This window comes from Schistocerca cancellata, chromosome 6, assembly GCF_023864275.1.
Source record: "Schistocerca cancellata isolate TAMUIC-IGC-003103 chromosome 6, iqSchCanc2.1, whole genome shotgun sequence".
NCBI classification, from domain to species: domain Eukaryota; kingdom Metazoa; phylum Arthropoda; class Insecta; order Orthoptera; family Acrididae; genus Schistocerca; species Schistocerca cancellata.
The window spans coordinates 346282611-346295082 of record NC_064631.1 but is presented as its reverse complement, the minus strand read 5'-3'; the positions used below and the strand labels follow the sequence as shown (position 1 = coordinate 346295082).

The following is a 12472-nucleotide window of genomic DNA, read 5'->3' as shown; positions in this document are numbered from 1 at the left end:
TTCACAAATAGCAGATTGGAACTTCGGGAAGCATGGTTGCCTAAAGTCAGGGAGGAGTGGGATGCTGTACCTGGCAGGGATGCGAATCATGACTGGTGAGGTTGGGGCCAGGACATGTGCGGTTATCAGATAGTGAACAGTCACTGAAGAACTCAGCATTCTTGAATGAGTGGAAGGCATGCCAAAAATGAGGGGTTGTTGAGTTCCAGATCATTTCAGAGACCCTCATAAGATGCATGGACCAATACCATATCTCTCATCAAAGAATGAGCATATAATTGCTTACACTTGGAATTGGTGCACTGGAAATGATGGTTTTGAGAAAGACACTGTAACTGCACAATGCATTCCCCTACTTTTTGTAATGATGGGCAGCTACCACATGGATTTGAGAATTGAAATACTGCATTAGTTTATTTTAAGCTGTTCGTAAGACAAGTCATGTAGTTCAGTCTCAGTATTCAACTGTTGAAAAAGGCAATACACATCAGCATCCAATTATGCTAATAAGAAAGTTCATTGATAGGTATCACCTGAGATTCCATGTGTGATGTTCCAGGTAGGCGATATAGGTGGCTGACGATTCCTTTTTTCAAATGCGGGAAATGATGGCAGCACAACTCGGAAGCCTTTGATCGTGGAGTGTGTTTATGGCCAGTATTGAAAATCTCTGGTAATGCGGTGATTGTGGCTATCTTTTCCAACATGACTTCTTGAACCTGCTGCATATTTTGCAGGAGTAGCTCTTGGAGGGTCACATCTGTGTACAGCAGACGTACTTAAATGAGAATTGAATGTTAGTACACAATGTATGCGAAATACTGTCTTACAACCACTGTCTAGTCTGGGTGATATTTTGAAGAATTCTGGGTGATATTTTGAAGAATTCTGGGTGAAATGCACTTAATACCTTGTTACCATTGACTAAAGTGATGTGACAAGGACTGACTAAGCAAGAACAAGCTCCCAGGCAGACATACAACAATAAACCCTTTATTAACAATACCATGAAAGACACACTTGTAATTAAACCACAAGGGCTACAGCTAAATCATTCAAAGAAACACAACAAAACTACCTGGAACAGTTGGGAATGTCAAACTGTTTGATAACTGGATAATCACTGACAAGTGTGAATTGAAGGTTCATAGTGAAGCAATATCACTGTGAAACTGACATTATAAATTCTATGTCCAGATGGATCGCTGGTTGACAGCTGTCAGGAATTCACAATCACAAGAAAAGTGTAAGACCATTGGATAGCAGGTCCTGGCACCTGAGTCCGTACAATCCAAACTTTTTGAGCATTGCTTGTTCTAGACTGCTGGTGGCTCATAGAGGGCTTCGAAGGCAGAGGTGTCCAGGATGTTGATTCGGCTTCAACTGCCTGGCTGTGTTTTGGTGGTATCTTAAGTACAGCCTTGGCAGATGGATAAGGCACAGACTACTTGCAGTCTGGTGACATGGTGGACGCAAGTAGGGTTGCGATAGCCACACCTCCTAATGGCGATGTTGACGCTGTCTGTTGGTGAGGTGCCTCTGGTTGCAGCAGTGGCTGTCAGAGATTCCCATGTCAACCAGCTGTTGTTACTGTTTTCCTTCACAACTGTTTGTTTCTGGTTCACAGTGTCATTGCTCCTGTAGGACCACACTTTGCCCACCCATCTCATTGGCTTGTTATATTGGTGAGCTACATGTCCCAGCACCGCAGTTGGTATAGCCAAAGAATTTAAATGTTAAATGTTGGTTTTAATGATAGATCTGTACTGCAGCCCAAGGTGTAGGATTGAAGTCAACTATTTGTCTGTGAATTGACAAAACTAACGAATGTGAAAGTGGTCTCTTGGTTACAGTTATAGACTGATCTGCAATGCAGCTGGAGATCTGTGTTACCTTGGAAGCTGACAGTTTCATTTTCCATTATTTTTTGATTACTTGCTTCCAGAGTATTCCTGAAAATTTGGACACTTAAATAGAAAGATTGCCTTCCCTACATGCTGCTGGACATGGCAATCTTTAATTTGTATATGATACCTTCAGATACATCATACAGTACTGGACTCTACTTTTTACTACTATGTCATTCTGTATTTAACAGTTATATGATTTTTGTGGGATTCATTGTGGCAGCAACCCACTCACAAAGTACAAATTTCAAACATTAACCTATGTTTACTTGCATGTCTGGATGAACAGACATTAATGATGATTGACAGCTGTCTGAAAATAATTTGAAATAAATTCACTGGATGCAAATCTCTTCGCATTAGCTGTGTCTGGTGTAGATGTGCTTCTTATTAGCGACATGAAAATTCATGCTGAACAGAGCTCGAACCTGGATTTCCGCATATCACAGGTGGTCACCTTAACCACTCGGGCTATCAGTGCGCGCCTCCTGGACTGACACATACTTCCGTATGTCACACTGTGTGCATCCCTATACCATAGTCCCCTACATTCATCACTTTATGCACACAGATTTACTTGGTATTCTCTCACCTGTGAGATTGGGATTATGAAGAATCAAGAGCCATGATATTATTGTCTTGTGTCCACGTTGCCATGTAATATTTACTTGCATATCTGGAGGGACAGATGTTAATGAAGATTGATTGTCCAAAAACAAGTGCAAATTAAATTTGAGGAATGCGAATATCTTGGCATCAGTTGTATTAAGTATAGATGTGCCACCTTTAGTGACGTGGAAATTTGTGCCGGACCAGAACTCAAACCTGGATTTCCTGTTTATTGCGAGCTGTCACCTTACCCACTTGGGCTATCCCAGTCTGCCATAAATTTTCACATATCACTAATAGGCAGTACACCTATACCTAACACAGCTGATGCCAATATATCCACATTCAGCGAATTTATTTAAAATTAATTTCAGACAGTTGTGAATCATCGTTATGTCTCCAGAATGAAATTTTCACTCTGCAGCAGTGTGTGTGCTGTTACGAAGCTTCCTGCAGATTAAAACTGTGTACCAGATCAAGACTCGGCATACAGTTTAAATCTGCCAGGAAGTTTAATCATTAATGTCTGTTCAGACAGACATCTATGATGTTTGTATGCAGACTCAAGTGACAAATGAAAATTTCTACCATGGCCAAATTTTCATTCGTCGCTTCAGTCTGCACATATACATCATAGATGTTTGTGTCTTGAAAAGGTCTCTGGCACCATATCGTTTCATTTGATTAAAGCACCTATGCCTGGGTTTCAGGTCGAATCCCCTGTTTCGTTTAATGCTTTGATGGTATTCCAGTACAGTTGGGTAATCTCTGATATGCTGGTCAGGTTTAGGGGGAATACCAAGTGAGCTGAGGGGTGAATGGGAATTTGGATTGTGGGGGGAGGCATGCTAGGGTAGACCATGCACTTGTACAAAGCCACTGTGCCAGGATGGCATAATGGTTAGTGCATCTGCCTAGTGAGTAAGAGACCAGGGTTCAAATCCTGGCCTTTGTATGAATTTTCATTTATTACTTCAGTCTGTTCGTTCAAGCATACAAGTAAATATTACGTGCCAAGACAGGACAGTAATATCAGGGTCTTAGTTTCTCACACTCTCGTTCTCACTGATGCGGGAATGCAGACTTAAGTTGTGAGCATTTACTGATGAATGTAGGAGACTCTAGTATAGGAATGTAAACAGTGAGACATGTGGAAGTTTGGACCAGTTCAGCAGGCATGCATGAGTAACTCATAGTAGTCAAAACGACCACTTGTGATAAGTGGGAAATTCGTGTTTGAAACCCGATCCTGCACAAATTTTCACATGTCGCTAATAGATAGAACATCTATATTTGACGTAGCAGATACCTAGATATTCACATTCATTGGATGTATTTCGAATAAGTGTATGCACCTCATTGTAAGTTTTATGAAGAAGAAAATGCAGGATGGAATAATGACAATATTATAAAAAGGATAGATTGCTACTCACCATATAGAGGAGATATGACAGATGACAGATACAATAGAAAGACTACTAAACATGTAAGCTTTCAGCCAGAAGGACTGCTCCTTCTGAAATAGACCCCCCCCCCCCCCCCCCCCCACACACACACACACACACACACACACACACACACACGTGTGACCACTGTCTCTGGCCCCGGCAGCCCTGATCAAAAGAATCAGGACAACTGTTTGTGGACATTAATGTGGAATGTTTCCACCGTTTGCCTGTACAACATCTGGAACTCTGCTGGAAACACTTCCCAGCAAGTGTATGGAAGAGGTATGTGCCACACCATTCTTCCTCAAAGGCAGAAACCGGAGAAGGTAGTGCTGTTGGACGATTGTGTTGGAAGAGAAGTTGTCATTCTAACTCATACCAAATGTGTTCCGTTGGGTTCATGTTGAGACTGTGGGCAGTCCAGTCCATTTCAGAAGTGTTATTGTCTGCAGACCATTGCCTAACAGATGCTGGTTTATGTCAGGGTTCATTGTCATGCTGACAGAATCAATCATCTCAGAATTGTTCCTCTACCGTACGTAGTACACAATGCTGTAAAAAGTGTTGATACCCTTCCTCATATAGTATTTTCTTAAGTGCAATAAGAGGAGCAAAATGCAACCACGAAAAGCACCACCATACCGTAACACCACCTCCTGTGTATTTGACTGTTGATGCTACACGTGATGGAAGAAAATGTTCTCCAGGCATTTGCCAAACCTAAACCCTTTCATCAGATTGCTACAGGGTGTGCACGATTCATCACTGTAAAACACTCATTTCTAGTCATCCACGGTCAAGCAGTGTCACTCAGTACACTACATCAAGTGTTTCTTAGCACAGACTGCAGAAATTTGTGGCTTATGAGGAACTGCTTGACTGTTGTACCCATTTCTTTTTAACTCCCTACGTGCAGTCATTGTGCTAGTCTGGACTGCAGGTAGCACTTTGGAACTTAAGAGTTATTCCTTCCACTGATTTCATGAGATTTTGTTATAACCACTCTCTGCGATGCTTTACAGTCTGTCCATCAGTACAGAAGATCTTGCTGGTCTCGGTTTAGCTGTGGTTGTTCCTACGCATTTCCACTTTACAATCACACCACTAGCAGTTGGCTTGAGCAACTTTACAAGGGTTGAAAGTCCTTGATGGATTTCTTACTCCGGTGACGATGTTTGAGAAACTGCATGGTGTATTAGAGGTTCGAATTTGAAGTGTTTGTGCACACATGAAGCACATTCTCTTTCAGCAGAACAATGCCAGACTACACACGGGCATTGCGACATCTGCAACAATCCGACACCCTAGTTTCACTGTGATCAATCATCCTGCACACAGTCCAAATCGTGGCCCAATCCCATATTCATCTGTTTCCAGAACGTAAAGAATGCCTTCGAGAACTTCACTTTAATATTGATGATGTGGTGCAAGCAGAGGTGAGGTTGAGGCTCCATCAGCATTCTACAGAGTGGTATCAACTAACTGGTCTGTCATTGTGCCAGGGTGACTATGTTGAGAAATAAATATGTAGATATGAAGAATGTTAATGTCTGATAACCGAAATATTGTGCCTGTTGGACATTATGGACCAGCAGTACATGTGTGGACTGTTCGAGCAAGAAATATGCCAGGAAAAACTGGAGAATCATAACTTTGTTTTATTCAAAAAAGCTTTTGGAGTTTTCATATAAAAAATTCAGAAGCATTACTTTTCAGCACATCCTTGTGACTATAGTGCCACTGAATTACTATTAAAGTTCAAAGAGGCCTAAATATCTGCCTCCCTGCTATTCCTGTGTATTCTTGCATGTAATTTAAATATCACTGCGTTCACGTAACATCCTAACACATCCTTCTGTTTCCAACAAGTTTCAAAAAATACATTCTTTGATTAGAGTCGGTGCTCTGGTATTTATATTTATTTGTGTTCAACTGGCAGTAGCTTTGTTTGTTCTGGCATGCTCTGTTGGAATGCTTAGACACAGCAGATGAAAATAGTCAACACCAAGTTTGCAAAGTGATGCTCCTTTGCTAGTGCACCCTGTCTTTTCTAATTGGTGGAATTGTTGCCCAGCATCTCATTTTCAGATAACAACCATAGCTGCCACTGAGTTGCTGTATTTTACAGTTTGAGTGCATGCTGTGAAGAACATTTGTCTCTAGTTAAAATTGTACGCCTGGCCGGAACTCGAACACAGATACTTGCCCTGCCCAGGCAGTGTACTGCCAGTTATACTATCCCTGCACATTTCACAGATCAACACCAAATTTCAGCTTGTCACTTACTATTATCTCTCAGGTTTGCTTGGCATGATTGATCAGTGGTGTGCTATTGAGTGTTCAGATGACTTGTTAATTCCATGTTTCTACATGATATTTAGACAATCAACACAGTCATCTTCAGGTGCTGTGAACCCTGTTAATATGCATACTCACTGCATGAAGTGTGGTTGGAGTCCAGGCAAAATAGCACCCGAAGATGGTGACTGAGTCGATTGTGTAAATATATTGCAAAAAATTGAAATCAACAACTGTGCTGAGCACCCAGAACGACATCATTTGTCTCCTGTTTCCCTACATGGCTTCCAAACTCCACCAGGGTTCCTTTGCTATGTTGCTGGACTTGGCACCTCTGTGAGTTAGAACACTTCAGAAAGATATACTTAACCACTATCTTAAGAATATTAGTTGAATGTGAAAGGCAGGGATTTGAGTATGAGTTTCATTCCAGCACAAAGTTTCAGTGTTTAACAAGTATTGTGTCAACTTATTTAAACATCTGAAAACATAAAACATGAAGGGATGTTAAACATCACTGGTTTAAAACTTGTTTCGATATATTTGTTTTCCTTGTTTCTGTTTCATATCCATCTAAGACCTTGTGCTGTGAATATTACATGAAATATATGTAATTTAACAAACAGAATTCATTGACACACATCATCCAAGTTTGTACACACACACACACACACACACACACACACACACACACACACACACACACACACACACACACTCTGCAGATATTCTAATAATGTAGCCATAATGGATTTATTGATCAGGTCAAATTTGACTGATGTGACTGTTATATTTTTTCGTTTATCATTTTGTATCGATACCTGCAGGAATTTTTCTCTCACACTCACAGGAATGTATTGTATTCTACATATGGGAAGCATATGGTGTCGTGTGATGTTGCTGGCAGTGGTGTACCACAGTATGTATTGGACTACTTGGCACAAGGACAGGACTGGCCTGAAGGAGATGCAGCATTTCATAGGCGTATCACTATTCCCACTCTCTTAGTTCATGGCATGCAAGATCCTCTTGTTCCTCTTGTCCACGAGTGTGAGATGGAAAGGGTAAGTATGTTAATGACTCACTTTTAGAAACTAGTACTGTAACAATTCACCAAAGGAGCTGTACATGCGAAAGGTGCCTAAGTAATTTGAGTGTATCTAAACCAGAGCAGATCTAAAAAAATATGATTTCTATATACCAGTGACTATGTATTTCTTCACACCCCCCCCCCCCCCCCCCCCCCCCCACACACACACACACACACACAAATCATCATTATTTCACTTCAGTTTATATTACGTTATAACTAAGAGGATTAATTTAAGTTCACATTATTTTTTGAAAGTAGTAACATATGTATATATTCCTTTTTTTTCCAGACCATTCCACGTTCTTTCCTTGAAGTAATACCAAATGCTGGCCACTTTGCTATGTTGGAAACTCCTGAAAAGCTTATCCACATGATTCGATGCTTCATTGATTGGTGGAACACATAATTAATTTTGAAATTTCTGGCATACATGAATGCAGAAGCATTGCGTATAAGTATTACAATTGTTCGTACATTCCTTATTAATGAATGTTACATGTTAGTGCTTGAATTCAGAGATTAGGAAAGTCTGTCTTTCTTGCATCAGTCACATATTGAAGTAACATTTTAGTTTTATTTTGTTCAAAAGCAGTATTAGTAAGGCTGTTGTATTGACAGAAGCTCTGTGTGTGTGTGTGTGTGTGTGTGTGTGTGTGTGTGTGTGTGTGTGTTTTTGTTTATTTGCCGTCCTCAATGTTGTTTATGTTATAACTTAATTAAGTATCAAAACAGTGGTTTCTGTTAAGCATGATCTTAGTAGGTTTTGGAAATTAGACTTTCAGTGTTTCACTTACTTTGTTTCCACTTTATATCACAGACTAATACTTACAGCCACGACTCTCTGGTGTGAAAGTTGTTACCTGTTTGACAGCTGGAGTGACACTAGCACTCAAAGTTACGAGAAAGTAGATAGCCGCATCCATCCTGAGAATAACTTACTTTATACTTAATTAACAAAAAATTAGTTTTTTCCTTCATTCCATGCATTACTATATTACCAAGAGACATGAATTGTCATGAAGTAAGTGTAAAAACAGCCAAATCACACTGATTCAGTGACATAAGCTGCAGCTTACTCATGAAGAAATACTTTCTAGTATGCTATATTTGCAGGTTACTCTGCTGAAAGCAAATGAATATAAACACACACTTCATCCATGAGAAGTATATATTTCTGTTGTTGTCTGTTGTCATTATCATTGGCACTTTCCATGATACTTAAATTTTTTATGTAGTTGAGTGATTCAACCATTCTTACACTTCACTTGGCTTCCTAATGCACAAATATTTTTGTAGATCTAATTAATTTTGCCTCAGAAGTGAATGTGTTGAAGATTCTTGCCTTTTGTGGCTCAGGTTTAGCAACAATTGTGGAATCTGTTTCTTCTGTGTTGGGAAACAGTTTTATTGCATTTGACGATGTATTATCACATCTGTACCGTTTTCCCTTAACATGTTCGCTGCAGTCACCAGTGCGGGCCGCTAATGCTCTAGGCGGACGCTTGCAAATGGACGTGAGCTGAGAGTTGAAATCATACCCCTGCAAAACCTGTAAGTTCATGTTGTGCATGTACGTAATGTTGACAGCAAATATAATGTCCGCACAAAAGGTGGTGCTAGATACAGAAATACAAGTACGCTTTAGCTGCATGCCGACCATGTGTGATATGCTGCATGCTGTCTGACGCTTATAAGTGTCGTATGCATCTATTGCAAGCAATTCTAACAGTGCCTCTGATTTATTGATTTTATTCCAAACTGGAAAGAAAATGCAATTCAAACAACCAATAAATCTGCTCCATTGATAAAGAATTAGTCAGAAAACACCAAAAGATTTATGAAACGGAGAGAGAGAGACGGGACTCGTCTGCAATGTGGTGCTATGGAAACCCAATCCCATATAACAAATGAGTTTGCAAGGTGTGGAGGTGATTTTTTTTATAGCAAACCACAAATAAGTCCACATACTGTACAGAAACCTCATGTTCTAAGCAATCAATGTAACAACATTTTACTTGGCTATCAAATAAATCAAATACAAACACTTTACAAATCAAACACAAAAGATCTTCCTCTGAAGATATGACATCCCATTACATTATGGAGTGCAATTGTGCAGCAGTTCAAACAGGATCCAGGTTTGTTTGGACACGTTACGCACATGTAGGGCATGTCCGTACACTTGCCCCATTCCACACACGTTGTACACTGCTTCCTCGCAACTTGCTTCTTCCCTTCAGTTGCATCCCACTTTTGCACAGTGTGTGTGTGTGTCTTTACGATATTTGTTACGCACACCTTTTGTAACATCTATTTGTGGAAATACTCCCTTTATTATTTGTATTCTATAACCATACGACATCATTTTATGCCCTGAGTATTTATTATATAGGTAATGTGAATTGAACATTAGCATGTCAACTACATGGAAGAATAGTTTCTTTGGCCAGCGGACAGTCTTTCTTTCACATAAATAATACATCAATATCTGGTCCTGCCTATCGGTCCCGACATACAGCTATTATATTTGATACTTGGCAGTGGTTTTGAGACTATTTTGTGGCATGCATTTGGCGCATGTCTCATTGAAGTAGGATATTCTGTGGAAATATAGGAGACCTCTCGTCTATCCTTCCATTTGCCGATCATTATGCCATCCGAATGTTGTGCAATGTGTCTCCTTTCCCCAGTTTTGTGCATACCACATCTTTAGGGGTATTTCTTCTATTTACCCTTTGTGTCCCGATACAATGTGTTTTAACATTCAACAGGGTTTTAGCTAAAGCAAAGCTGTTGTAAAAATTGTCTATGAAAACGTGATGGTCAGCATGCAGCTTCTCTTCCAACAAATGTAATACTATCGTTTCAGCATGCCCTTTTCCCCCCTCATACCACCACACATCCCCGTGTACACAGCAAATTTATTTACGAAACTGTCTGGATTGTGTAGCATGTACAATTGGATGCCATATTTATGCCTTTGGTTCTTTATATATTGTCCAAATGACAATTGTCCCCTAAAGAATCATTGATTCGTCTACAGATAGGTCCTTACCTGGATAATACACCTGGCACATTCTGTTGTTAAAATAATTCAATATAGGGCGTACCTTATATAGTCAGTCATCTGATTTCAGTTCTCCTGACTGGATAGTTTGCAAAGTACAGTGAGCGTAAGATAAGCAAATATCTGTCTCTGCCCATACTCATCACTATTCCTCTGTATTGAAACAGCGGGTCTTCCTTCCAGTAGTCTGTAATCGGGCATAATTGACATTACCCATATGTAATGAAATACCCAGGAAGACTAGTATTTTTCCTGTACTTACAGGTTTCCAATTACTAATCCTAGAGCCCTCTTTCATATTTTCGCTCGCAAATATATTGCGTGCGTTACTGTTTGTTTCATCAACTACGAGCTGCAGTATGTCATCTGTAACCAGTAGCCTAAAGAAACTCATTGGCGTATTGCCAGCAGGATTTATCTGCAAACATTCTTCTTTTTTAAATGGATGATACTGCATCCCATGTGGTTCTTCACGTCAAGTCGCACCTGGTTGGCTTACTTCTGCGAGCGCAGGTTCTTTATCGTCAGCGATTTCCCCATCATCGTTATCCGTATCCTCCGATTCCGAACTGTTGCGAAACATATTCAACCGTTCTGCTTCCACACTGTCATCACTATGGTATGTTTCTGCAGTCTCCAAATTCCAACCACCCGCCTCTGGTCCGTCCCCTCTGAACTCAACATCACTATCTTCTAACATGCTCAGTAACTCATGGTCAGTTAGAAGGCCCTGGTGTCGGTTGATTCGCCGCCATTGCAAACAATGCACAACACAGACGACTAAAGACAAAAACACACAACTGCAGACAGGAAAACATTACGTGATATTTCATTGGTTGCTTGTACTAACACAAGTGCAAGCCAAACAAACCAAACTGACTACTCAGCTAGCAAATGCTCCGCTTATAAGCATTACCTGCACTGGTGTGTTGATCGCAGAAACGCTTATAAGTGTCAACCGCAGTGGGGTGTTGATTGTGGAAAAGTTTATAAGTGTCAGCCGCAGCGAACGTGTTAAGCTACAGGCAAGGTGCCTTATTTGGTGTTATAAATAATGTAGGTATTACATTCCATATAGGCTTCCTACATTCCACATTCATTGATTTGGCTGAAAGTGTAGGCAAAGAAACTCTGCTTTGTTGGATAGATATACGTTCTGCAACAGATCAGATCTTCAGGTGTTTACTGCCAATTCTTCATTATTAAAGGAAAACAACAGTATTCAATAAATTTCTGTACATTACAAGAGACTCGTAAATAACAAGTCCTGTGTAATGCACCATTTCATACATACCACATCCTTAGAAAACTAAAGTGTGACAAAAAGGGGGGTCATTTTTTGGTTGTTATCAATTTTTATGGCACTCCATATGCTCCCTATTGAAAAAGCTATGTTACAAATAAATATAAATATTAGTATTTGCATTCATCTGATATTGTATACAGAAATATTGTTTGCTGGACACCTGGGGCACTGCTATCACACAGGGTAACAAAAACGAGACGGGGTGTTGTGACTGTTATGTTAGAATGTGCTTTCTGTACTACCTTATTTATGCCAAGACATATTTCAGGTCTTCACCTCATCTTCAATTGGCATAGTACCCTTGTATCCTCATAATCATTATGCTAGCTGAATTTTTAACGTTGTAGCTGTCTTTTATTATGAATTTTGTAACACATTGTTTTGCATTTACATTCCTAACACAATTACTTTTAGATTCATTGGTGTGCTGATGCAACATCACTTTCACCTTCTGCCCTACTAAATGCAAAACAAATTGCCAGATACAGAAATAAGGCTGTTACAACATTCAAAATTCAGTTGACATAAACTTGATGTATCAGAACATGGCTGTTCTTCTTTCTATATTTTATCTGTGGTGTTTGCAGCTACAACCATTATTTGCCCTTTGTAACTGTGTGCATACTCATAAAGCACATATTTAATGATGATGAGAAAGATGCTATATTTTTGGTAGATTGTATGCTCCACTTCAGCTCTGTAAAGACAGAGCTCTGTAGCGACAAATTAGTTAATATTTGTACA

General features: G+C 39.8%; 1 protein-coding gene across 1 annotated transcript in view; it reads left to right on the top strand.

Annotated features, from left to right (window-relative positions):
• LOC126190660 (uncharacterized) overlaps positions 1-12423 on the top strand; it is a 93043-nt gene extending 80620 nt beyond the window's left edge. Inside the window, exons 5-6 of the mRNA XM_049931094.1 lie at positions 7113-7326; positions 7645-12423. Coding sequence (XP_049787051.1) covers positions 7113-7326; positions 7645-7761 — 331 coding nt within the window. The 3' untranslated portion in view covers positions 7762-12423. The remainder of the gene's footprint in view (positions 1-7112; positions 7327-7644) is intronic.
• The last annotated feature ends 49 nt before the right edge of the window (positions 12424-12472 follow it).